This window comes from Macaca thibetana, chromosome 8 (genome assembly GCF_024542745.1).
Source record: "Macaca thibetana thibetana isolate TM-01 chromosome 8, ASM2454274v1, whole genome shotgun sequence".
Classification (NCBI taxonomy): Eukaryota; Metazoa; Chordata; class Mammalia; order Primates; family Cercopithecidae; genus Macaca; species Macaca thibetana.
In genome coordinates, this window is record NC_065585.1 from 126,365,567 (window position 1) to 126,393,305 (window position 27,739).

The 27,739-nt window shown below is 43.5% G+C and overlaps 1 protein-coding gene across 2 annotated transcripts in view; it reads left to right on the forward strand.

Annotated features, from left to right (window-relative positions):
* Positions 1 to 27,739, forward strand: part of MTMR7 (myotubularin related protein 7) — a 112,773-nt gene that overhangs the window by 60,025 nt on the left and 25,009 nt on the right. For both annotated transcript variants that reach the window (XM_050801818.1, XM_050801819.1), the window contains exons 5-7: positions 3,514 to 3,642; positions 12,065 to 12,199; positions 20,719 to 20,851. In XM_050801818.1, coding sequence (XP_050657775.1) covers positions 3,514 to 3,642; positions 12,065 to 12,199; positions 20,719 to 20,851 — 397 coding nt within the window. The remainder of the gene's footprint in view (positions 1 to 3,513; positions 3,643 to 12,064; positions 12,200 to 20,718; positions 20,852 to 27,739) is intronic.

A 27,739-nucleotide genomic window follows, 5' to 3' on the forward strand; every position in this document is an offset into this window, starting at 1 on the left:
TTTTGTTTCCTCTGCTTTTGCTGTCATACATAAGAAATCAGTGCCAACTCCAGTATCATAAAGCTTGTCCCTTATGTTCTTTTCTAGGAGTTTAATACTTTTGGGTCTTACGTTTAGGTCTTTAGTCCATTTTGAGTTAATTTTTTTATGTAATACAAGATATGACCCATCTTTATTTCATTTTTGCATGTGGATATCCAGTTTTCCCAGTACCATTTGTTGAAGAGACTAACCTTTCCCCATTGAGTAGTCTTGGCACCCATGTTGAGGAACATTTGAACATACACGTGAAGGTTTACTTCTGGATTCTCTATTCCATTGGCCTGTTAGTCTGTCTTTATTCCAGTACCACACTGTTTGATTGCTGCAAAATAGATATGGCTTTGTACTATATTTTGAAGTTATGAAGTGTAAGTCCTCTAACTTTGTTCTTTTTCAAAATTGTTTTTTGCTATTTGGGGTCCCTGGTGAATCCACATGAATTTTAGGATGAATTTTTCTACTTCTGCAAAAAATGCCATTGAGATTTTGAGAAGGATTGCCTTGTGTCTGTAGGTTGCTTTGCATAGGATGGACATCTTCACAATCTTAAGTCTTCCAGTGCATGAACACAAGGTATCTTACCATTTACTTGTGTATTTAATTCCTTTCAGTGGTGTTTTATATTTTCAAAGTAGGATTGTTATGTTAATTTCCACTTGAGAGTGCTGTCTACTTTGATGAAATCAGGACAAATATCCATGCTTCTAGCTTGGTAAGAGGTTATATCTTCATGTGTTAACTGACATCCTGAATCTGCTCTTCCCAAAGGCATTTTAGCTTCTTAGAGTTTTCCAAGCAAGTGTGCGTCAGAATGCCTCATAACTTAAGCCCTGACCCATGGAACTTTTTCCGCTAAACCCAGTGCTCTGGGGAAGGCAGAAATCCTCATAACTGGTATTGTGTTCTTAGAGGGGAGGCCTCCACCCCTGATGCAAGCCTGGCCACTGGTGACTGGGCGCAGGTTGTTGAGCTCTTGGTCCTGGCACATGCCAAGCCATCAAAGTCTACAAATCTCTACCCTGTAGAGTGAGAGCTCTGGTGCTCTTAGAGGTCAGGAGGTGGTCTTCCTTGCTCCTTTGTGAATCAAGAGGGCCATGAATTGGGGCCAAGGAGAGCGGGCTCTGGGTGTTGATTTTCTCTATTTGGTCTCATTCCAGCTATGGTGCACACAGGGCCACGATGCCAGTGAACCTAGGTGTTTATTTAGCCTTAGAAGGCCATAAAAGGGCCTGGCAGGAGCTCCTAAGTTCCCAGCTTACCTCTTGCTCTTCAAAGAGGCTGTGTGAAATAAGCATGTTGACAAATCTTGCATGTTGCTTACTCTTACTTAATCATGAAACTTTGCAATTCCTTAGTGTTGTTACAAGGAAGAATGTAGGTAATTTCCAACTTACTGAAAACCTACTTATTTCCTTTTAAAAACTGTTGTTTTAGGAAAATGTTGTTGGTCTGGTGCAATGACTACATGTCTCTGGAACCTCAGACAAACAGGTGTGGTCCATGTCATAGTGTTCTAGCTGGCTGACTTCATGGAGGTTCAGACACCAGATTGGCATGGGGGAGGGAGTGCAGTGTTTTATGGCAGTACTCCCAGCTAAAGCTCTCTGGGTCCAAGTTGGTTGAGCCTTCTGTTCTTGGCAGATTTTCCTTCAGAGTGTCAGTGCCACAGCCCATGTTAAACTCTTTGGTAATCTTGTTTCCTAAAATGTCTGGTAGAACCCTGAAATTACACTTCAGGCCTGTGAACATCTCTTCTGTGGCCCTTTTATTTCCTGCTCTATGTTGTTCCCCATTCTGGTAACAAAGACAGTGGAGGCCAGCAAGGGAGGCATCATCACAGAAGACTTTATAAGAGGCTCGGATTTCAGTTGTGGGTTTTCAATCCCTGCAACCCCATCTTCCAGAGTGATAAAGGTGAGTGGAGATGGACACAGGACCTGCAGCTAAAGTATTTCCCCTTGATATGGGTTGCTGTGTCCCTACCCAAATCTCATCTTGAATGGTAGCTCCCATAATCCTGACGTGTCATGGGAGGGACCCGGTAGGAGGTAATTGCATCATGGGGACCGGTCTTTCCCATGCTGTTCTCATGATAGTGAATAAGTCTCACGAGATCTAATGGCTTTACAAAGGGCAGTTCCCCTGCACACGCTTTCTTGCCTGCCACTATGTAAGACGTGCCTCTGCTCCTCCTTCACCTTTTGCCATGCTCGTGAGGCCTCCCAGCCATGTGGAACTGTGAGGCCATTAAACAATATAAATTACCCAGTCTCAGGTATTTCTTTATAATAGTATGAAAATGGACTGGTACATCCCTGTTGTTACACCTACTTGAGGACTCCCTTGATATGCCTAGGAAGATGTTTGACATCCAGGAAGTAAAAAGGTGCTTGACATATCCCAGGAAACTGCCATGTGGGTGATCTTCACATTGCGAAAAGATGGATGGACTGATGTGAAAGCAAAATGTGTTGAGCAACAGTAGGCTCAACTGCTATCACTGTTGCTACCACTAACATTTGTTTTGGATTTAGTGGTTTATAAAGTGCTTTGCCATTGGTGTTACGGGATTTGATCCATCTGTCAACCCCATGAGATATTGTTGCTGCAGTATCACTTCTAGAGATTAGCAGACCACAGTGCATCGTGTAGTTTGGCTTCCCCAGGGTCATGAAGTTGCTCAATCAGAGCCAGGTTCTAAACTGCTGATTTCTGGTTCTGAATTGCAAGATCCTTCCAAGGCACCATTCCACTGTGGTAATCAATCTCAGGGTTGCGTAGAAAGAGTACATCTATTCTTACCACTTATCAAATCAACACATAAGAAACAAAAATCCAGCTGCTACATTGCGTGGTAACGTGCGGCACATTAGGAAATCTGCATGGACCGAAAGGTCAAGGAAGAAGCTTCCCGAAGGAGGTGGAACCTGGATTGGTCCTTGAAGAACAGATGGGATTTGGGAAGGTCGGGGGCAGGAGTGTCTGGGGAGGCATCAGCTTTCGTGGTGTGTCAGGGCCAGGAATGCACGCTGGGCATGTCAGAGCCACAGAGGTAACCTGCTGGCTTAACCAGTGTGCTTGTGTTTTAGGAAAACTGTCTCCCAGGGTCATTCTTTCAACCAAATCCTGGCAGCTCAGGTTTTCTCAGCCAGGATGCAGAATCGCAATTTGTCTCTTGTTGAAAAGAAGGCTTCGTTGTCACTGGTCTTGCACAAAGAGCCCTTGGCGAGAGGGGACAGTGCACGGGGACAACACTAAGGGTATCTTGCATTCCTTCAGAATGATTACATGGAATCAGCAGCACTTCATTCCTCTAAAGTGGCTTTGACGTTCCTCGAAATAACCTCCTCTGTAACATGGTTAAGAGAACTTAAGGATGTACCTATAAGCGTGGTGAAGTGGAATTTCTGGGGGCAGTTTGCAGGGCATTACTAGATGGCCTAAAAATCCCTTTGTATTTTCTGGTGACAGGTTTGTGACTCTTATCCTACTGAACTGTACGTTCCCAAATCGGCCACAGCACACATCATAGTGGGGAGTTCCAAATTCCGGAGCAGACGGCGATTTCCTGTCCTTTCTTACTATTATAAAGATAACCACGTAAGTCTCGAGGCATGTTTTTGTTTGACGCTTTGCTTTTCTTGTTTGATCATAAGCAGGCATTTTCTAGCTGCCTTCTGCTGTGCGTGTGTGTGTGTTTGGATTCTTCAGAAGGTATGTGGATATTCCTGTGCGTGGTATGACATGACACAGCTATGCTAAGTCCTTATCTCGTGTAGCCCTCCCATGTTTATTTGACAGTAACGTAATGATTCAGAAAATGACTCAATAGATTCAGAAAATCCCTAAAGCTAATCATCCAAGTGAATACTGTCCTCTTCTAAGTGGGCACCTTGGGAGGCTCATTGCTTATAATTCAGTTCTGGAGATCTGTGGCAGGCCTATTTTAGAAAAGCCCCTGAAGTCCACTGCCCATTCTTTTTCTCTCTCTCTTTTTTTTTTTTTTTTTTTTTTTTTCTGAGGCAGAGTCTCACTCTGTTGCCCAGGCTGGAGTGCAGTGGTGCAGTCTCAGTTCCCTGCAACCTCTGCCTCCCAGGTTCAAGCAATTCTCCTGCCTCAGCCTCCTAAGTAGCTGGGATTACAGGCACTTGCCAACATGCCCAGCTAATTTTTGTGTGTGTTTTTTTGTATTTTTAGTAAAGAAGGGGTTTCACCACGTTGGCCAGGCTGGTCTCGAACTCCCAACCACAGGTGACCCGGCCTGCCTCAGCCTCACAAAGTGCTGGGATTACAGGCATGAGCCACTGTGCATGGCCTTATTACCTGTTTTTACCTGTGTTCTTTTGAGTATCTTCAGTATAAAAAATCTTTGATTATAGAGAGCATGGGTTTTACTTTTTAAATATTATTTATAAAAGCCAGAATTGGGTTTGTCTGTAATAGGGACTCTAAGTAACAGTGGCTCTAATAGGATAGAAGTTTTTTCTCTTGCATAAAATGGGTGGGCAGGGTGGGCAGTCCTGGCCTGGTAGCCTGGCCCCACCCCACTTAGCCTTCAGGTACTCAAGCTCCTTCTCCCTTTCTACTCTGCCATCCCCTGGATTTGGACATGGCCTGCCTGGTGCAAGAGGTTGCTACAGTACAGTCACCACCCACACATTGCAGGTGGCAGGTGACAGAGGGCTAATGGTGTGTGCCCAGCTTTTTGAGGAAGGCTTCCAGAAACTGCCACATGACACCTCCCTTTCGTCAGAACTGCACAGGACAGGTATGAAAGTACAGCGTTTTGGATGGCCATTAAAACAGCTAAAACTCAGAGTTCCATTACTGCGGAGGATAGGAAAACAGATTTGGACGAGCAAGAATGCTCTTTGCCACCCACTTTTAAAAGGTAGCAAAAAACTACCTTTAAAAAAGGTGGTTTTAAAAAACAAAATGTTATTTGGCTCTGGCCAGGTGAGAGAGAAACTTCAGTTTTTAAGCTAGATAATACCGTTCTGGATTCAAAGCAAGTGAGGCTGTAAACAAAGAGAGGGGAGCATGTGAGTGTGCATCCACGCGCCTGCACCTACAGTCAGGGGGTAGAGCAGGGTCTCAGTCAGATTCTACAGGCTTCCAAAAATATCTTGAGCCATGCCAGCTTCATCAGAGTGAGCACAATAGCCTTCTCTGTTGGCTACTTTGAAGGAAAATATTCATTTAGTGGCGAAAGTTCTGTGAATTGGTAGGATAAAAATTATCTTATTTTTAGTTACATTCATTGCTCTTCTTCTTTTTCTAGCCCTGAATTAGGGTTTAAAGTATTTTATTAACTCCAAATATATTTCAGCCTGCACAGAGCTGGAGCACTGGTTAGAGGCAAAGGAAGATGTGATTTTTTTTTTTTTTTTTTTGCGACAAGGTCTCACTGTCACCCAGGCTGGAGTGCAGTGGCACGATCATAGCAAACTCTTGAGAGCTCAAGGGCTCCTCGTGCCTCATCCCCACAAGCAGTTGGAACTGTAGGTACATACCACCACACCTGCTAAGTTTAAAAAAATGTTTTTGTGGAGAAGATAATTTTTTTTGTGGAGAAGATAATTTTTTGTAGAGACAGGGTCTTGCTGTGTTGCCTGGGCTGGCTTTTTTATATTATATTTTATTTTATTTTTTGAGACAAGGTCTCACTCTGTCTCCCAGGCTGGAGTGCCGTGGCACAATCTTGGCTCACTGCAGCCTTGACCTCCCCAGGCTCAAGTGATCTTCCCATCTCAGGCTCCCGAGTCACTGGGACCACGTGTGTGCCCCCCTGCCCAGATAATTTTTTTTGCATTTTTTTGTAGAGACAAGGAAAGCCATGTTGCCCAGACTGGTCTCAAGCTCCTGTGCTCAAGTGATCTACCTGCCTCGGCCTCCCAAAGTCCTGGGATTACAGGCGTGAGCCACTACGCCTGGCTTTTTTTTTTTTAAGATAGAATAAATAGAGATATGAAATTTCATGATGTTGCACTTGAAATTAGGATACTAGTAACATGCACTTTTTTTTTTTGTAGCATGCATTGATTACAGAAGTAAGAGAGAAGATGAATCCAGGACAGGGAGAGAGGATCTTTTATTGTTGTTTCAGAGGTGTTTTATTGTTGTCTGTAGAATATTTAAAAAGTGAGCACAGTGTGCGTAGCACCTCCCTTTTTATATTCTTGAGACAAGGGACCTTTTGCTTTTTGTCAGTGTGAGTAGCATCAGGATTAAACGTGTATCGTCTGGGAAAGGACAGAGTTTTTAGCAATTAGACCTCAGAAGCGGCTTCTTCCCCGGCGACCTCAGACTCACATAGCTCCATGCCTTCGCCCCCAAGTGCTATTCTTGACTGAACCTCCAGGCCTGAAAATGAACTCACACAGCATAGTTAGAGCTTATGAGTATTCATTTCCCATATTTAAGATTTTAAAGCAGAAACGACTTGAAGCTCTAGCTTCAAGTACTTCTTCTGTACTTCTTTCAAGGTACAGAACAGAGATGTGTTTCGTAGCAGTGCTGCGTGATCGGGTTACCCCAGGGAAGTCCTGAGTGAGCACACACTTGCCCACCCACTCTCCTACCCCGTGAACTGAAATCTATTTTGCAGGTAGAATAATGATCAAATTTGTGTTTTGTAACAATGTTTACATTTTAATATCAAGGTTACTTATATAAATGCTTCTGACTTGACTAGGGCTTTTCCTAAAGGGAAGTTTTATTACCAAAGGTGTGGATTTCTGCGCTCATGGAAGACACTGAAACACCAGAGTAGTTATCTGTGCTGCCATTGCTCAGGGATGGCCGAATAGAAAACAGATAGTCTCCCAGAAACAGTGAACAGGTACATATTCCACACATTTGCTGATCTTTCTTTCTTCTCTTTGGTTATTTGAGACATTTTAGGCTGATGAGTATGTATTCCTACCCCGAAAGAATTTATGCTTATGAATAAGGATGCTACATTTTATAGTGAAGATACTGTTTCCCGCGTACGTTACCAAAGGCACCCTTTTGATTGTGGTGGTGAGATGACGTGCCTAATGTTGGCCACTGGGAATTGACTAGATTAGGAGAAGTTTGAAGTTTACATGATTTTACGAACCTGAAGTTCTGTTTGATATAAAGGCCCCTGCTGAGGGTCCATCTTTCCCTTAGCATCAGCTGTTACCATACATAGTGTGAGGTTGGTGCAAAAGTAATTGCAGTTTTTGCCATTATTTTTAATGGATATGATCACATTCTTTCACCCCCGTGGTGAGGGAGGGATTCCTGCTCTAGGTTATAGGGACAGCCAGACACAGCACTTGACACTGGGCAGATGAGATGAACAGCAATTTTACTGGTCACATATACTCACTGCCAAGGGGAGGAGGACACCACAGTCCATGAAGGGGCACATGAGGTTGCACTGAGGAGCAGAGTGACAGCCAGGGGCTGTGAGAGGCAGGCTGGGTAGTATCAGGAGCATGGGGTCACCCTTGGTTCCTGCCGGAGGATGCAATTAGCTTGTGTGCATCATTCCATGGCTGGCGGGGAACTGAAACCTGCTACCGAGGGACGGGCAGGAGCTGCACCTGGTCTGCTAGATAAGAATTGTTTCACTCGAGAACCTTACCTGCAGGAGCAGAGCGTGGCAGGGAACTTGCAGTGAAGCCATTTGAGACCCTCTCAGTTTTACCAGATGTCGAAGCAACCCATAATACTCATTTTAGGCCTTACCGCACGGGTTATGTAGAGCCATGTGGGCTCCCTTTGAATGTCCAGTTATTAATAGCTTTACAGATCATGGTTAGAGATGCTTAGTCATGTGTGTTCAGAATTCTGTGTATCTTTCTATGATAGTTCCTAGAATTGCTATATCCTTTGTTCTTTATTATGTTACGATTTTTTTTTTTAAGTTTTGCTTTAACATGGTACGCAGCATGGTCTCCCAAATTTACAGTACGCATTTCTAGGAAACAAAACTCTAGAAGATTTCCAGTGAGGCAACTTTCCTTAGGAAAAATACAGACCTTCTTGGTCTCTTTTTATAATGAATGCTTATTGAAACTTCCTATGTGTTAGGCACAGTGCCAGGAGTTTTACAGTGTTATGCCCCTTATCACACCCTGTAGTTTTAATATTTGACCCGTTTTATAGATGAGAAAACTGAGGATCAGAGAAGACATAAATTACCCAAGATCATACAGTGAGTGAGAGCACAACTGGGACTGAAAGCCAGGTCTTCATGCTGCATCTTTGTGTTTTGAGATGGAGTCTCACTCTTGTCATCCAGGCTGGAGTGCAGTGGCGTGATCTCAGCTCACTGCAGCCTCGACCTCCCAGGTTCAAGCGATTCTCCTGCCTCAGCCTCCCAAGCAGCTGGGATTACAGGCGTGCACCACTATGTCTGGCTAATTTTTGTATTTTCAGTAGAGATGGGTTTCACCATGTTGGCCAGGCTGGTCTCGAACTGCTGACCTCTGGTGATTCACCTGCCTCGGCCTCCAGAAGTGCTGGGATTACAGGCATGAGCCACTGCGCCCGGCTTTATGCTGTATCTTAATGTTGTATTGTGCTGCCTGACCTATTTCCCCCCATCGGGGCTTATGTTACTTTGTTAAGAATTCAGAATCAGGAAATACTCTGGATTCAAATCTTGGCTTCCCTATTTATTAACTGCGTGACCTTGAATATGTTACTTAACCTTTCCATGCCGTGGTAACTTCATGTGTAAAGTAGAGCAAATAATAGGTCTTACTGTATATGATAATTAGGCTAATTAAATAAAAATATGCAAAGTTCTTATAATAGTGCCTATCATATAAACACTCAAGAGCAGTAGTAAGCCATCAAAACTGTTGAATATTTTAATCATTAGTAGCATTGTAAATGAGTGCTATCCTTTACGGTTTACATCTGAAGAGTTTTTAATCTGGGCTCCAACATCAGTAAGAAATGCTGCTGAGCAGTAGTAATACTCGTTGGATAATCTGTGTAGGGTGTGTATAGGTGCACAAAAGCATTGAGACTGCTTACCGTTTTGCACAAAATTGAAAACCACATGTTAGCAATGACTGAGTCGAAAAATTCCATTTAGAGCATATCTTTATTAAGAAAATCTAACTACAAAATACCAAAAATGTAGTCTGTTTAATATGTGTGTTTTAATTAATCGACCACATTCCATAGTATAACAGTTCCAATATAGTTCCTCATTTAAAAGTAGCTGTTCTAAACCAGAAGATAATTTGAAATAGTTGTTGTCCCTAAATTGCTTCATTTCATAATTGGTGTCTCACTACTTTAGTGAGTTGTGGTGTGTGCGTTCTCAGATTCTCACCATTTAAATATGTCCCCATCCCCATCTAACCCTTCTGATGGAATCTAAGATTGTCTGGTGGCAGCTGTCCTTAACTAATATTTCTTTTTTTTTCTTTTTTTCTTTTTTATTTTTTTTATTTTAATTTTTGAGATGAAGTTTCACTGTCGCCCAGGCTGGAGTGCAGTGGTGCGATCTCGGTGCACTGCAAACTCCACCTCTCGGGTTCAAGCGATTCCCCTGCCTCAGCCTCCTGAGTAACTGGGACTACAGGCGCCCGCCACCTCGCCCGGCTAGTTTTTTGTATTTTTTAGTAGAGATGGGGTTTCACCGTGTTAGCCAGGATGGTCTCGATCTCCTGACCTCGTGATCCGCCCGTCTCGGCCTCCCAAAGTGCTGGGATTACAGGCTTGAGCCACCGCGCCCAGCCTCTTCCTCTCTTTTTAATTTTTTTTATTTTAATTTTTGAGATGCAGTTTCACTGTCGCCCAGGCTGGAGTGCAGTGGTGCGATCTCGGCGCACTGCAAACTCCACCTCTCGGGTTCAAGCGATTCCCCTGCCTCAGCCTCCTGGGTAGCTGAGATTGCGTGTGTGCATCACCACGCCCAGCTAATGTTTGTATTTTTAGTAGCAACATGTTGGCCAGGCTGGTCTCAAACTCCTGCCCTCAAGTTCTCCGCCTGCCTCGGCCTCCCAAAGTGCTGGGATTACAGGCGTGAGCCACCACACCGGGCCAACTAATATTTCTTTAACCTGGATAAAGTATCATCTAAAGCCAACTCAGAATTATTCTCTTTCCAGGCAGAATTCCCTCTGAGCAGGTGGCAGACCCTGACCCCTTAAAGATCAAAGCAAACAGGACCCCTGTGAAAGCCATGTGTGTCACTTGCTTTCTGGTCCTCGGACATAGCTTGCCTTCTGCTCGCCAAGTCCCTCTTGATCCCCACCTTCACTTCCCCTTGCTCCTGGCCTCACTGTTGCTTGCTGTTCTCTCTGCCGTGCTCACACCCTCTCATCTTTTTCTCCTCCCCACCAGTCAGGAGTGAGCCACCCTGGAGTGACTCTGCTGCTCCTTTGCTTTGCTTCCCACTCCCACACCTTGTCCCCCTGAATTCTGAACCTGGCTGTAGGCCTCAGGCTTCCTTTAACCCGCTCAGTGATTGTCCGTCTCTGCAGAATGGTGCTGGCGCCCTCAGACAATGGCCCTGTAATATGTCCAGCCATTCTGTGGTTCTCCAGCTTCAGAGCTAGTGAGAAATGTCCCCACCTTTTCCAACAAGGAGCACCCAAGCCCTTTGGAGAGATCCAAACCCATGTTAAGTTGTCCTGGGTTGGGCTTTAAAGACAATTAAGCTATGGTTGGACTAAGAGTTGGGGTGCCCCTTCACGGATGGAACCCTGCAGTGCAAGCACCCTGAACAGGCTGTGACATGACAGGACTATTTGCAGTGAAACTTTCCCCTCCGTATTATCTTGCGTGGAGGGGTTCTGTCACTGCCTGCATTCTTTCACACTGTGGACTTACAGTCTCAGTGTAGATGCTTTGTCATTCATGCATTTTATTGGGTGTTTTGTGTTTAATTTAAATGTTAAAACCTAGATTTGGCCGGGCGCAGTGGCTCACGCCTGTAATCCCAGCACCTTGGGAGGCCGAGGTGGGCGGATCACAAAGTTAGAAGATCGAGACCATCCTGGCTAACACGGTGAAACCCCTTCTATACTAAAAATACAAAAATTTAGCCGGGCATGGTGGCGGGCGCCTGTAGTCCCAGCTACTCGGGAGGCTGAGGCAGGAGAATGGCGTGAATCCAGGAGGCGGAGCTTGCAGTGAACCGAGATCACGCCACAGCACTCCAGCCTGGGTGACAGTGCAAGACTCCATCTCAAAAAACAAACAAACAAACAAACAAACAAAAAAAACCTAGATCCGTAAAAGTACTTTGCCACAAAAGCCTAAGTTTTATAGCTGCAAGGTCAGATTTGTACACCTGTTCATAACTCAGGGAAATGTTTCTGCTCTTCTAGATACCATCTGACAGTGCAATATACTCTTCAGAATTGCAGGGTAGGGGACTTACAGCAGAGAATGCAGACTGATTCCAAAAAAAATCCCCCTTATTCTAAATAGACTTGAGTCAGCATAGGTATGTATGTGCCTGCTGTCCTTTGGTATCAAACCTAGAAGCAACCTGGGCTCTCGTCACCGTGAAAGTTTCCTGTTTAGAAGTAGAATTGGTTTTTGGTGTTTGTGATGTTTCTAGATGGGCTAGTAAAACAAAAAAAAATAAAAGGTTGGAAAGCATTAAAAAATAATTTTTATTCTACTAATCTCGCCATTAATAGTATCCTGTACATTTGAGGAGAATGGTTATTTATTTTGTATTTCTTCTTTCAGCAGGAAAATGAAACAATACCAGTGAAAAGGAAAGTAGGTTATTTAAATGGTTTTGAATGTCATAACTTAGATCCTATCTAAACATGTCTACACATTCCTAATATTTTGCACAGAGAGACCCTTTGTATTGTTGGCCCATTAGTGGTTTCTTTGACTTGAATTAAAAATAAACAACGCTTGATTTCCAGAAAGCTGTATCACGTTTTCATAAGCCGAGGTGGACTATCAGTGAGCCAAGGGCTCTTTGTTCTGGAGACACACATAGAGCGTCTCTCATGGGTACAGTTACCTGATGGTGCTGTGTTGCTGTGACCTCTCCCCCTAGGCCTCCATCTGCCGGAGCAGCCAGCCCCTGTCCGGCTTCAGTGCTCGGTGCCTAGAGGACGAGCAGATGCTCCAGGCCATTAGGAAAGCCAATCCAGGAAGTGACTTCGTTTATGTCGTGGACACCCGGCCTAAAGTAAGTGTCACCATTGCGATGCATGTCTTTGCACCTGAGTTGTGAAACTGGAGACGGGCAAAGGCTAGCTGACTGCCATCTCTTGTGCAAAGGAGCGGTTCCTCTGGGCATAGTCAGTGTCTGGGCACCCTGCTGGCTGCTGCCTGGTGGTCTAGTGCTCCTGAAGCCTCTGACTATGCAAGTCCATTTTATATTTCTCCTGCCCCTAGCGTTGTGCTGGGCACACAGGGGCACCCAAATGAATGTGGCTTCATTTTGGAGATTGTGCTCCTAAGTATACCGTATTAGTACTTGGTTTCTTTCTAAAGCAACCCTCTCTGCTCTGACAATACAATTCAGTTTGGAGCTCCAGCAGTTCAATTGTTGCAAAGTACTCACCTATTATTTTTCAAATTCAACTTGTAGTAATCTAGACGTATGACTTGGAAAGATTTATAAAAGAAAAGGTAAATTAAAAAATGTATTTTTTTCATAAAAAGTTCCAGGTGTGTAAAAAGGTGGGTGTAGAAAAAGATCTGAAAAGTTAAACTCTGAACTTGTAAAATTCCACGGAGAAGGGAGTAGGATTTGGGGAGGTAGAAGGCTTTCTACTTGTTGATTGTTAGAAAATTATTATTTTACAATTACATATGTATTAATATATTGATTTTCTAATTTAAGAAAACCACTAGGAAATAATAGATCTAGACATAAAGGGGTGACCCATGTTGATCTTACACTTACCTCCTATTCAGCCTTTTTTTTTTTTTTTTTTTTAAGGAGAATCAGTGTTAAGTCCAGTAAAATTTCTAGTTTTTCTCCTTAGACCCAAGTCTTCTAAAACTCATCAACAAGTGAAGTCCCCAGAGGGATAGACACAAAATCACCTACAAGTGCATTGACTACAGTGGACAGAGGGAGATGACAGAATGAAACATCCCTTAGTCAGCTTGTTTGGCATTGCACTTTTCTAGCCAGTAATGAAAATGTGCCTGGACCTATGACTGAGGAGAAAGATGAACGTCCAGTTCTTTCTCCTCATATGGTAAGCGGAGGAGTCCAGGATGTCCTGTTAAGCAACAAGAGGGGATAGGGAAATTATGTTTAATGTAATCCCATTAAAAAAATTGGGGCTGGGCGTGGTGGCTCACACCTGTAATCCCAGCACTTTGGGAGGCCAAGGCAGTTGGATCACCTGAGGTCGGGAGTTTGAGACCAGCCTGACCAACATGGTGAAACCTCGTCTCTACTAAAAATACAAAAATTAGCTGGGTGTGGTGGTGCATGCCTGTAATCCTAGCTACTGGGGAGGCTGAGGCAGGAGAATTACTTGAACCCGGGAGGCAGAGGTTATGGTGAGCTGAGATCGTGCCATTGCACTCCAGCTTGGGCAACAAGAGCGAAACTCCATCTCAAAAAAAAAAAAAAAAAAAAAAAAAAAAAAAAATTTGGAGACTGTATACCACACACTGTTTACAGTGGTTTCTCCTGTGGGGTGAGAAGTTCATTTTAAGAAACTTTTCACTTCCTAAGTCAGAGTTTGAAATTTTTTTTCAATAAAAAAAGGTAAAAGAGCATAAGGACCTTAAATTTAGTTAAACATAGAGTTACTATATGAATCAGCATCTCCTTCCTAGGTATATAACCAAGAGAAATGAAAACTTATATCCACATAAAAACTTGTATGTGAATACTTCTTCATTATTAGTGATAGCCTAAAATGTAAATAACCAAATGTTCATCAATGGAGAATAGATTTATAAAATATGGTATGTCCATTCAATGGAATATTATTCAGCTATAAAAAGGAATGGACTATGGATATATACTGCAACATGGATGAACTTTGAAAGTGTTATACTAAGAGGAAGAAGTCAGTCACAAAGGAATCATGAAATGCTTTAAACAGGCAAATTCAGAGCTATTGAAAGTAAACTGATGGTTGCCTAGGGCTGTGAGAAGGGAGAGAAATGGTGGGTAGTGGATTTCTCTTTGGGGTGATGGAAATGTTCTAAAAATGAGATCATGGTGATGGTTGCACAACTCTATGGCTATAACAAACACCATTGAGTCATATGCTTTAAATGGGTGAATGGTATTACATGTCAGTGAAGGTATTTAAAAAAGAACATAGGAACTAAACGTTACAACAGGAAGGGTAAAATAGAACCAGCAGCTCACATCATTTAAAAGTGTACACCATTGGGAAGAGGTAATTATAGACACGGTCTACACTCATTGGTGATACGAGAAATCATGAGAACTGAATCCTGTCCTTTGTGTGGGTACTCAGGCCTTGGTGATTTTCACGGATTCTCTGAACCTCATGTCACCAAGTGTTATGATTTGTGTCCAGGATAATAGAATGTGATGTTTTCCTAGAATGAGATCAGTGCCCTACTCCTCCCCTCACCTCAGAACCATCCTGTCTTCTTCGGAGCAAAGCACACAGCGGGAGAGATGTGTGTGGAGTAGTGAGGATGGAGTTCCTGCTCACGGGTGCCAGATGAGCGAATCCTTCACGGAGATGAGTGATGAAACTGACATCACAGCTAGATCACACTCACATTCTACTAGATTATAAGTAAAGGATCCTTTCCTTTTAGATTCTTAGAGTGCGACACACAGATAAAAGTTTCAAACTGGGGGGAAAAAAAAGCTCCTTTGCTGGAAGATTTTCACTGAAACATACCAGAAAATCTGTGGCTTTTACTGTTCTCTTTCAATTTGTGCCTTTCTCTCTGGCTCATTGTGTTGAAACCCTTCCTTCTAATGTGACTGCCTTCCCACCTGTTCTTTGTACCCTTTGTTTAAGCAAGGTGGGGCGTTTGGAATCTCCTGATAGTTACAGATGATTTAATGATTAGCCACTTAGATATACTGAAGACAAGATAAGAAAAGGAAGAGAAAAGACAGGGGCTCTACTGAGGAGAGATTGAGAAGCCCGTTTCTTATCCTGTTTTTTTTTTTCAGATTTAAATAAAGCCAGACAGATTCACCTACTAATTTTAGGAGCAGTGATCCAGATATGTACTGTGTTGTGTAAACCTTCTAGGAAACGTGGCAGCTGTAGAGCCAGGCATATTCCAGATTTAAAATAAATTAATCCAAAGGATTTGATTCGAAGGATATATTTAGTGCTAAGTGTGTTTACTCTCCGCGATGAGTTTGACACTGATCCATTAAAGAAAAGTGGGGTTTCATACAAGCCATGCCCTCTTCTCATGTTTATCCATGCACGCATACTTCACGTGAGTTTTAAACTGTTTGCTTAGAGCTTTTATTCTTTTAAAGATTGTGTTTGTTGATTTTTGTTCCAGAGTGTGTTAGGCCTCCTTGGTAGCCAGGAGACTGAGTTTGCTCTAGAAGGTGTGGACCATGGCAAGCAGGCACTTCCAGGTTTGCTCACAGGTTCCGTTAAAAAGAAAAAGGATTAGGAGGTGACCTGGATCGTTCTTGGCCTTTGAGCAAGGCTAGCCCCACATGGGAACTTCCAGAGCTGCCTGTTCAGATGAAAGCCTCTGAACTGCTTGTTGACATTAAGATTTGGGGAGACACCAGCCTGGGCAACATAGCGAGATCCCCATCTCTACAAAAAACAGAAAAAGAATAGCTGGATGTGGTGTCATGGGCCTGTAGTCCCAGCTGCTTGGGAGGCTGAGGTGGGAGGATTGCTTAAGCCCAGGAGTGGGAGTCTGTACTGACCTGTGATTGTACCACTGCACTCCAGCTTGGGGTACAGAGTGAGACCCTGTCTTGAAAGAAAAAGAAAAAATTGGTAGACAAAGTCAGTGAAGTCTTCAAGCATGTATTGAATGGCAATTCAAAAAAAAAGTATGCTCTGCAGGGCACATATTACTGCTAGGGTCTGGTGCTTTAAGAACATATGAAAGTGTTGATGCAGTATTCGTTGAATTTTCAAATGAGGGCTAACTCATTTTATTGCATCCTTGTTCATTACTTTATGATTAATTTGTTCTGGGACTTTGCTGAGCCTGTAAAAATGCCAGGCACTTTCTTTTTTTTCTCTTTCTTTCTTTCTTTTTTTTTTTTTTTGAGACAGTTTTACTTTTGCCCAGGCTGGAGTGTAGTGGCATGATCTTGGATCACTGCAACCTCCACCTCACAGGTTCAAGCAATTCTCCTGCCTCAGCATCCCTAGTAGCTGAGATTACAGGCACCTGCCACCATGCCCGGCTGATTTTTTTTGTAATTTTAGTAGAGACGGGGTTTCACCATGTTGGTCAGGCTGGTCTGAAACTCCTGACCTCAGGTGATCCACCGTCTGGGCCTCCCAAAGTGCTAGGATTACAGGCGTGAGCCACGGCGCCCGGCCAAGACACTTTCTCATTTAGTTCTTTCAAGAATCCTGGCAAGTTGTGAGGGTTTTGTTTTGTTTTGTTTCTTTTCATGGATAAGGGCTAGAACTTAAAGAGGTTCAGTAATTTGCCCAGGGTCTCTCAGTTCAGGGCAGAACCCAGATTCACATCCAGGCTTATCTAACCCCAGAGCCCACGCTTGCTCCGTTTGACCCAAGGTGTTTTTTCTGTTTACGAAAATTCTCCAGCAGAGCCTCATTACCACGTGGAGGCTCTGTGGGGGTTACCACCTCTGAGCACACACCTGATGAGGCCAGAGAAAGCCCCAACAGCTCCTCTGACGTAGCCAGGGCCAGCGGAGGGGGTGCTGAGGCATGAAGAGAAGGCACTTGCCTCCGTGATGCCCAGCCTTTTGTCCTTGCTTCTTCTCCAGAGACTGCGCTGTGGTTCTGCCCCCTGATTTCACCAGGTCAGTGAGTTTGTAGTTGTGTAACAGGATGTCATGTGGGATGTTTTTCTTTTTCTCTGGAATTAGTGAGTGGGTGGTTCCTACTTGCTGAGTCCTGGGAGGGGTCAGTGGTAGAGATGAGGGTGCCTGAGAGAGGGGAATCTGGGGTCTCACACTTGCTGATGGCCGTCATGGCAGCAACCAGAGTGAAGAGATCTGAGGCGAGGGCAGTGTCCAGTGGCCGTGGAGCAGTCTGTGCTCCCTTCTTTTGGCAGGGCAAGGGCGGAGAAGTTTCCTGTGGGTCAAGTGGACCCTGAGGAAGGAAGTTGAGCATGAACCATCTTGCTTCAACGTTCTTAAAAGGGCTCAGCCGCCAGGCATCTTCAGCTCTGGGTGACTTGGGGTGGGTATGCTGGTGAGGGAAGTTGAGCGGATTGGAATAGGATCAAGCCAAGGTGGATCTCCCATGTCAGTGAGATGTGTACTCTCCACCTCCAAAAACCTGCATCTATACCTGGGGAGATTCAGCGCTTGGACACTATGCCAGAGAGGGAAGTGGTGACCAACTCACGTCAGCCAATGAAGAGAACTGCAACCCTGCCTAGCTTTCCAAAGAGAAATTTACCTCTTCTCTTATCCCTTCTCTGCACCCATCCTCCCAGTACACAGTTAGGGCCTACAAGAAAGACGAGAGGGAGGGAGGGCCGGAGCAAACCCCTCACCAGTCCAAACAGCCTGTAAGGCGGTGGGGGGGAGGAACTAATTTTGCATCATACACGGGACTGGAATTCTAAGTTACGCTGGATAGAGATTTTCCATCTGAATATACGCCTGATGCTATTGAATCTGCCCAAGAGGTCCTTAGCGGATAGAAAGGAGGATTTTGACTAGCACAGTTGTAGAGAATAGTTGCAAGGAATAAAATCAACTCACAAGTTTGTATTTGCACCACAAGTGAAGTTTTTTCCTTTAACCAGTTATATAGGAGGGAGAGAGAAAGACCATCATTTGACAGCCTGTGTTAGGGCAAGACCAAGTCCCCCTCCTGCCAAGATCAGCTTTTATGGTCATTTCCCAACCATGTCAGCTTAGGCACTGTCATTATTCAGGCATAAAATGTAGCTGTGGAAATGGCAGACTCCAGGACTAAGGCAGTGACCACGCTGATAACACGATGAACACAGACTGAGTTTTCCTATGTTTGATTGATTCAGGGTTAGGGTGAGAATCTGATGCTGTTTCTTCAGTCTTGGCCTGCTCTCCCCTGACCTCATTCTGTTATCCGGTCATTTATGCAGTTGCTCAGCCGCTCAGTAAATCTTCCTTGAGTGCCTGTTCTGTACCGGTTTGAAGGATAGGGATATGGCCATAAATGAGAGGCTCAGGGCCTCTCGCGGAGCCTGCATTCTCCATCCCTCCTCTCTTTCAGCGCCGAGGTTTTCAGCGCCCACCCCTCTCTGCTCGCTCCTTATTCCTGTGCATCTTCTCTGTTGTGGACACTAAATCAGCCTCCAGTTTTTCAGTTAGACTTGTTCAAACTCCTGGAGTTGCTCTCCGCTGCCACAGGCGAAGCCTCAGTTCCTTGCTGGGCCTGTTGTAGTGGACCCTCAGTGCTTTCTAGCCTTCCCTCTTGCTGTAGCTGCCACACAGGAACCTTCGTCTTCACTTGGAGTGGTTAGCTCACTGGTCATCTAGAATGCCCTCCCCCCTCTCTCCATCCTTCCGGATTATGTTCAAGTCCAGCTCTAGCTTTCTCTCTGTCACAAAACGTTACCCCTGATCCCCGGGCCAGACAGTTGCCTTAGATTCCAACTCCTGTCGCTGTCACTGTGTCTACCTTTTGCTCAGCTCTTGCCCAGTCCTGGTGGAAGTCATCTGTGGCCACTGGGTGCCATGTGCTTTCCCTTCCATTGCCAGTTCTAAGCTGAAGGCCGCAGGAACAGCTTCGTTTGATTCCACTTAACGCCTGGCCTTAGTAGGTGTCCACAGAGTGTTGACTTTGCTTCATTTATTAACTTCTCTGCACCCAAAGACACTGATATTATCAAACAGCAAAAGAACCTTGTGTTAGGAAACGGTACTTTTCCAGTCCTACTTTTCACCTGTCCCTTGTGTTTCTTAAACATACATCGAAACTGAAGTGGCTTCCTTTATTGCTTTATCTACTTGAGAACTTTTAGGACCTGAAATGAATAGTTTTTCTTTAGTTGTGAAATGGAGTTCTTAGTCAAAGGGACAGAGGGCCGTATTTACTGTAGTAATAGCGATTTGTTTATGTAAGGGATGCTATATCTTACTGCACACACATACGCATAAAATGTCCAGGATAACTTATTGAATTTTTATTAATTGTAAAACCATATCTCCTGCTTTAAGGGTCCAGCTTTTGCTGCATTATCATGATAGGTCCTGTAAAAGAGGTGGAAATCCTAAGAAATTACACTTTAGATGGTAGATGAAATATTGCCACCTTCTGTTCATTCTGAGAAGTGCACACTGATGTTCAGGAGGTTATTTGTGTTGGTCCTTTGCTTTTAAGGAAGACTACCAATCAATTCTCCCAGATCAGAGATAATCAGCTATTTCATAATGTGTACATGGAGTCTTAATTATAGATTAAAGTAATAATATTCTTTTTTTTTTTTTAAATTTTAATAATGCATTATTTTAATATTTTTTCTTGATTGAGGCCAGGCTCTTTATTCTCACAGCATGCCTGGGAGAAAGATGACGCCCTTTTGTAGATGGGAGCAGTGTCCTGAGGGGCTGATGTGCCCCAGCTGATGTCACATGAGCCAAGTCATGGAGCAGGGCTACTACTGAAATGTGAGGTGTCTGCCAGCCTGGGCCCCTATGGCAACGGCTTGTCCTCTGCTGTTTTCAGTTCTAATGCACTTCATTTCTATTATTCCAATTACAAACTTCATATATGCTCTCGGTATCAATGAAAGATTACGGGGGCGTCCAAAGGAGTACTGATGGCATTCCCCTGTCGCCTGCCACGCCGTCTTTCTGCTGTAATTGCTGCCAAATTGCTACCGTTTTCTATACATTTTTATCCTGCTTGATTAACATGCAAAAACTTAAAGACATATCGCCTGCCACGCCGTCTTTCTGCTGTAATTGCTGCCAAATTGCTACCGTTTTCTATACATTTTTATCCTGCTTGATTAACATGCAAAAACTTAAGCTGGTGGAAACGTCTCTGGAGACGTGGTTGCATTCCTTCTCTTCATTTTATTCAGTAATTCCTGCTCAAGGTTTAATTGGGCATCTGAGGGATCTTGTGGGCTGATTAGAATGATGCAGCCATTCTTATTTGATAACATGTTTATTGGTCATATAATACAAGAGGATATAACAATATATAGAGCCTTATTCTGACAGCTGTTTCTGCTGATATTCTTCTGCCAACCTACGGGTTATATGTGGTATTAAATTGGACTGCGTGGTTCCATCACAGAATTCCACATTCAGTTTGGCATCTCTGACGGGGACTGCAAGAGACACCTCCAGAAGGGTTTATCAGTAGACTGCTTTCCAGCGAAGAAAATGTGACCAACACCGACAAATTCATGCTGTTGAATATAAGCTCAGCAGGAGTGCCTGAAGCTATGTAGTTCAGTGCAAGGTTGCAGTGATTCAAATAAGCATATTACGTTTCCGCACATCATTCTGAATGCTTTGATTGGGTATCCATGAAATGTTTTGGTTGTTTCTTCATTGTTTCATCAATGTAATTGATGACTGTTCTGTTTTGCTGACCACTGCAGCTTAATGCAATGGCAAATCGCGCTGCAGGGAAAGGCTATGAGAATGAAGACAATTATTCCAATATCAAGTTTCAGTTTATCGGGATAGAGAACATCCATGTCATGAGGAACAGTCTGCAGAAAATGCTGGAAGGTAAACCATTTCCTTATGCACAGCATTAAAATGCAGTTAAGTATTTTGATGCCAAAAGGGAATAAGATAGTCTTGATTTTCAAATGTTTTTTTGTTTTTTTCACATAGGTGTGATAATTTGGGAAGAATACCATGTTACAATGGCTTTGTAAACACTGAAGAACCTTTCTCTTATTTTGTAAGCATCACTGTGAGGTGGCTTTGTCATTTGGTGGTTAGCAGTCAGGACTCTACAATGATACTTAACATCTAAGGTCAAAGTGCACAGGGATGTTTTTGTTTCTTCTTCATAATGTTAGTGTGATCCACATTCAAGGCCATTTAGGAATAAGATACTCCTACATTTAAAGCAATAACCTTGTATGGAGATCAGGTTCAAAAACTGTATCCTTGCTGAATGGCCATCCGAAGGGACCCTCATTTCTAAACAGCAGCCACCACAATACACATGCATGTAACCTCCTGATACCTCCACACACACTTCGACATGTACGGCAAACACTATAAGACATGTACCCACAGACTTATATACTCGTGTGGACAGGAAGTTAAAGAGATGGATTATGTCATAGAGAAGAGTTATTCATGTAGCCAAGCCAGCCATATGCTGATGAGCAGAAATTCTGCATTTCAAGCAAAACCAGCTTAGTCTGCTGCTTCTGCTCCTTGTGATCGCAGTGACCCCGCTAGGAATCTGTCACTGTAGTCTACCACTTCCGGCTCTGTGAACTGGGAAAAGACAGAGGATGCAGAAACCATGGCCTTGTGCCTTGGCTGTCCATGCAGTGTCTGCGCTTCTGGGGGAAGCCCTGGAGAGCTGGAGCTGGGAGCCAGGGAAGTGGGCTGTCTTGATTGGAAATGCAGGCTCTGGAATGAAGAGGGACAAAAGAGGTGCTGAATTATTTTTTCCAGGAATCCACGTTTGCTCTCAGTTACCTATGCTGTTCTTCGTTTAATGAGAACACCCTAACGTTGGGGTGGGAGAAATCTGAGTGTCACAAACAGGCCTAATTTCCATTCTGTTTCCTGGACTTTCTGGTTCATCTCAGTCATTATGAAACTTTGAACACATCATTTAACTTGTTTGGGGCTCCATCACCTGCTGCAAAATGACAGGATTAGGCCAATACTTTCTATGGGTCTTGCAGCTGTGACAATTTGATGCCCCTCTTCAGCAGAAATCCCTTCCTACATCTGAAAACATCTCAGCCCCAGAGCCATTTCCATCTTCTGTACATAGTTGGCAGTCAGTCTCTCAGGTCACAGTGACAATACCTGGATATTGTCTCAGGTCACAGTGATCATATCCTGGGCATGATTATTTGAGCAACTTAAACTTTTAGAGATTATCATGCACAGTTTGGCTGTTCCTGCTATAAACTATGTTTTTTATGTGTTGAAAAACTGGACTAGCTTGGTACTATGATAGGAAAGGTAGTCTGACTTTAGTCTGAAGACTGTTCATCATTTATCAGGATCATTAAGTTACGCTTTAAAGTTTTTATTTAGTCATTTCATAGGATGACTTGGAGAACATAAATATTCTTCTATACAGAGAGTTGCTCCTACCAGTGCTGACAGCATATACATTTGGCTTTTGTTTTTAAATGGGTAATTCTATGGTTTCTTGTTAGGAGCCATTTCTCCTGCCTTTACGCCTGTGGTCTGACTCACTACTGTTTTCTAAAGGACATGCAAACTGACCAAGTTCCGGAGGGCAGCTGTCTGTTTCATAAGGGAACATGGTGCTTTCACATAACTTTTCCAGCTACGTGCAGTGCAGTAGGCAAGGATATCTTTCTGGATGCCTGTACGTGGTCTTGACCAATGTTTGACTATCTGTTTTTACCGAGTAAATTATAAACCACTGCGGAGGCTGAGCCAATGAGGAAGTGTGGCAATCAGACCCACCTTCTAAGGCTTTCCCTCCTTCAAACAGCTATCCTTGGCATCAGAGAGATATGAAGGTTCATACTGCTGGTCACTTGGTAGGCAGAGGAATGAATGATGCATTTCATTCATGATTATTATTTTCTGAATTATTTTTTTTTACCATTGTTATGGATATAATCAGAATAGATTCTGAATAACAGAAAAGTAAAATTGTTTGCATTCTGGTTTCAAACAGCTCTCTGTGAGCAAGACCTGGAAGATATTTCATCAGAAACTGAAATCTAGGACCAAGTTCACATCCTGTGTAGGTCTGCTATAGAGATGATTTAATTTTAACTTCGATTTGTAGGTTTCAACCAAACTATTTTTGTGGGATCTATACTTCCTAAGGAGAGAAAATGATGCCTTTCAGTCACATAGCAAGCAGTTTTGTAATTTAATGAAATGATTTTCACAATAGTTTGCCTTTTGATAATATAGATGATGGCTTTTCCCTCAAGTAATAAGAAGATACCCTGTATTTTATTTTCTTTTTTTATTTTAAATTTTTAAGTTCTGGGGTACGTGTGCAGGATGTACAGGTTTGTTCCATAGGTAAATGTGTGCCATGGTGGTTTGCTGCACCTGTCAACCCATCACCTAAGTAAGTCCAGCAGGCATTAGCTATTTTTCCTAATGCTCTCCCTCTGTCCCCCACCTCCTCCCAAGCCCCATCCGTCACCCCTACCCCCCACCTCCCCTTTTACCCCCACCCCCCAACTCCCAACTTCCACTGACAGGCCCCAGTGTGTGTTATTCCCCTCCCTGTGTCCATGTGTTCTCATTGTTCAGCTCCCACTTTTAAGTGACAACACATGGTGCTTGGTTTTCTGTTCCTGAGTTAGTTTACTGAGGATAATGGCTTCCGGCTCCATCCATTAAAACAGTCCATAGAAGAGCCTGGAATAGTCGCTTTCCAAGGCCAGGGTATTGTTATCAGCAGAGGTGGAGCTTTTACCTCTTCGGCATCCTGGGTGTTGGGGAGGAAGCGGTGAAGAGGAAGGTGGAAAGGTGCATGGAGTTACCTGCATGTCTCCACTTGTTGAGGTTGTGCGCCATTGGGACACCTCTTCATATCTGCTCCGAAGGTCGGCAGGCACTGATAGGAAAGACACAGCTGGGACATCTTCCTCCTCTTCCAATCAACTTGCCGTCTTTCGGAGGTCACCTAGAAAATATCACTTTCTCCCCACGAGTAGCTTTGTGCCTGCCTACCTTCCACATGACTGTTAGATTAATACTGTTGGCCGCAGTGTCACTGACCACTTATTCATCAATGTATTCATTAAACTAAAAATTGAGCAACTGCTCTTTGCCACACTTCATAAATATTTTCATTTAAATGATTGTATCTAATTTTCACAACAGTTGTGTGCAGTACGTGGTATTATCTGTAGTCTATAGATGAAGTAGCATAATTTTTAAAAGAGTAAACCGTAAGTTGAAACGAACATGTAGATAAACATGTAAACTTGCTCTGGTAATTAGAGAAATGTAAGTTAAAACCTCAAAGTACCACTTGTCACCCAATTTTTTACAAATTAAGATATTCACTACTCAAAAGAATGTGGTAAAACCAGTACCCTAAATATTTATAGTATTATTTAAATTGGTTTAGAGAGACATAATGTGTTTTGTTTAGAGATAGTTTTTTTTACCAGGTTGCTGCTTCTTAGGGACTAATCCAAAATATGTTTTCAAAAAATAAAGAGACAGGAAGGGCATGGAGGCTCATGCCTATAATTCCAGCACTTTGGGAGGCTGAGACATTGAGGATCACTTGAACCGCAGGAGTTTGAGACCAGCCTGGGCAACACAGTGAGACCCTGTCTCTACAGAAAATTTAGAAAATGAAAAAAAATCAACCAGGTGTGGTGGTGTGTGCCTGTAGTCCTACCTGCTCAGGAAGCTGATGTGGGAGGATCACTTGGGCCTGGGAGGTTGAGGCTGCAGTGAGCCATGATCGTGCCACTGCACTCCAGCCTGGGTGACAAAGACTGAGGTCCTGTCTCAAAAATAAAAATAAGATACAGACATGCCCATGTTAATAGTGATGTTTTATTTATAATATTAGAATATTGGAAGCCAAATGAATGTCTAACAGTAGTACTGATTAATTTTACTTCACCTTCTTGATAGAAAAGTTTGCATCCATGAAAAATACTAAATGTGAAGACTATATGTGCTAACACGGGAGAATGTGTACAATGTAAGTGAAAAATTCAGGGCGTAAAATTGTTTGCATAGTCTTATTCACTATACAGTAAATCATATGTCTGAAGAAAGACTAGGAGAGCATGTCCGGAATGATCATTGGATTAGCAAGGAAAGATAAGAGTGATGTTTTTCCCTTTTTCCCTCTGTATTTACAAACTGTGTGCTATGGTTGGTATATTCCTTTTTTAAAAAACGATATTTATTATCTCATGGTTTCTGTAGGGCAGGTGGATGTGTCTCAAGCATAAATGAGAACCCAGGGACCCTCTTAGCATCTTTCAAGGCTGCAGTCAAAGTGGCAGCTGGGCTGCGTTCTCTTCAGGAAGTTTGAACGGGGAAGAATCTACTTGTAAGCACTTATGGTTGCTGGCAGAATTCAGCTGAGGGCCCCACATGTGGGCTGTTCACAGCATGGCATCCTGTTTCTTCAAGGCCAGCAGGAGTGCCTCTCTCCAGTTACAGAGTCTGGTGTATTACACTTTTAAATTGTTTTTTAAAACATCCTTTCCAGTGTCACATTACAAAGCAGTATTTTAACCTAGCACTTTTTATCACATCACAGTGATCCTTGTTGAGTAGTGGTTCTGGTGTAAGACAAGCTCACAGCTTGTGACCACAAGGATCATTATATGAACCGCAAGGATCATTATAACCACCTCACATAGTAATGAAGATACATTTATGGAAGGTTTACTATGTATTGGACACTGTTCAAAATTTTTAAGCTGTATTTACTCAAGTAAACCTTATTGCACTTGTTGCTACTTTTACCTTCATTTTACAGATGAGGAAATTGAGGCACAGAGCCTGAGAAACTTGTTTCAGCTCAAAATAGTAAGTGGTAGAATCACCATTTTTACCTACTTAGTGTGAGTTCAGATGCCTCACTCTTAACCCCTAGGCTTTTCTGCCTCTCGAGATAGTGGGTTAGTGTGGAAGGTGCCCTGGCCTCAGTGTGTGAAGTCCTAGGTTTGGGTTCTTGATTTAGTTTCTGGGTAAACTTGAACAAATCTCATTTTCTGTATTTGTAAAGCAATAAGCAACATATCTTGCCCACTTTACCTCATGATCATTAAAAGGATTTCTTGCAAACTATAAAGTGCTTTCCATTGTAAGGTGGGTATACTTTCTCTTGGGAAGCAGTCATGTATTTGAAAATAAGCACTCAATGAAATGGATACGTTGATGGGTTTAGGTGAATTCAGTCAGCCAGGCAAGTATTTGGTAGGCCCCATGCCTTCCTGTGGGTGCATTTTCTCAATTTCTTTATTCAGAAGTCACGGAGTAAGAGCAGAGTTTTCAGAAGCACAGAAGCGTTTGTCTCGTGATAGGGTCTGTGTGCGATCACGCACGTTCACCAAAAATGATTTAATAAACAGCACATCAGGCCTTCAGGCATTTTCTCAGCAAGTTGTTCTACGGACTTGCACATCTTAGCCTGACAGCGGAGCAGGGGAAGCGAGCCCAGAGCATGTGGGACGCAGGCCCCATGTCAGCTCAGTTCTGTGGGCAATCGTGCAGTCAGGGACTGTATGAAAGGGGGCCAGGCAGATCCATTCTAAAAGACTGGAATCTTTTTAGCAGGCCTCAAAATAGAACCACTTAAAAAAATATTCCCTGACATGATGAGCATTGACAGTGGAGGATGTTTTGTGGCAAAGTCAGGTGGCTCTAGAGATGATACCCGATCTGTTCTTTCATGCAAAGGTTTTTGAGTCCTGATTGATTGGAATCTTCGTTCAGTGTGGAAAGGGTGGTCGGAGGCAGAGCACATGGAGTTGTCGTGGGAGGCACCATGGTGGGTACGACAGTCACGTGTTGGATGCCTGCTCTGGTGTCCCTGCCAGGTTGCCTTGGAGGCAGTCTAAAAGGAACGGCCCCGGACACACCCAGCTCCAGGGTTTCTCTGATAGTTCTCTCTGCTCGGAGAGGAGAGGTGGTGGCTCTCGGTCCCATTGTCCCTTCTGCTCGACACGTTCTTCCGTACCTCATGTCTTTAGGAGTGCTGGCTAATTCAACCTTGAGGAAACGGATGATGGATTCAGCCCTTTGTAGATATTGCAAATTTAAGCTTTTCATTTTGAAGTATTTCCTTTATCACATTACCTGCAAATTTATGCTGTGACATTCTACCAGATGTGAGCTAATGAAAAAGCTGTAAAGGTTGGTTCTTCTCCAGCTTTCTATAGTCTCAGTTTTTAACCATTATTAATTTCCTCAGATTACTTAGCTATTGGAGGAGATAACCACTAATAACCTGAAAATCTAGTCATTTTTTTCTCGGAACTTGGCACCCTGGACTAGGTTTCCACATAGAAAAATCATTTTCCCATTAAAGTGGAAACAGGTCGCTCTACAGGGAAAGAGCAGTTTGTACGGCTTTTTAACAAGTGTTCTGCTAGACCAGCAGCCTGGCAGGCTTCACTGGCTATCGGCGTGGTCATTTAGAGGAAAGAAGTGGATCAAGCATGTGTGCTTTGCCTCTCTGGTGTTGTATGAGGATTTCAAACACAGCTGCTCAAGTGCTGGATGGGATCTGCCCATCTGGACCATCATACACTAAGCACAGAGACATAGGCTACAGCGAGAGTATGGATGCATGTGCGGCGGAATGGATTCCAGCTCAGTGGTTTACTGGCTATGTAACCATGATGGCCTGGTAAACCTCTTGAAGCCACTCTTTCCAATCTGAAAATCGAGAGTGAATCTACCCAGTAGGCAGATTATGCAGAGCCTCAG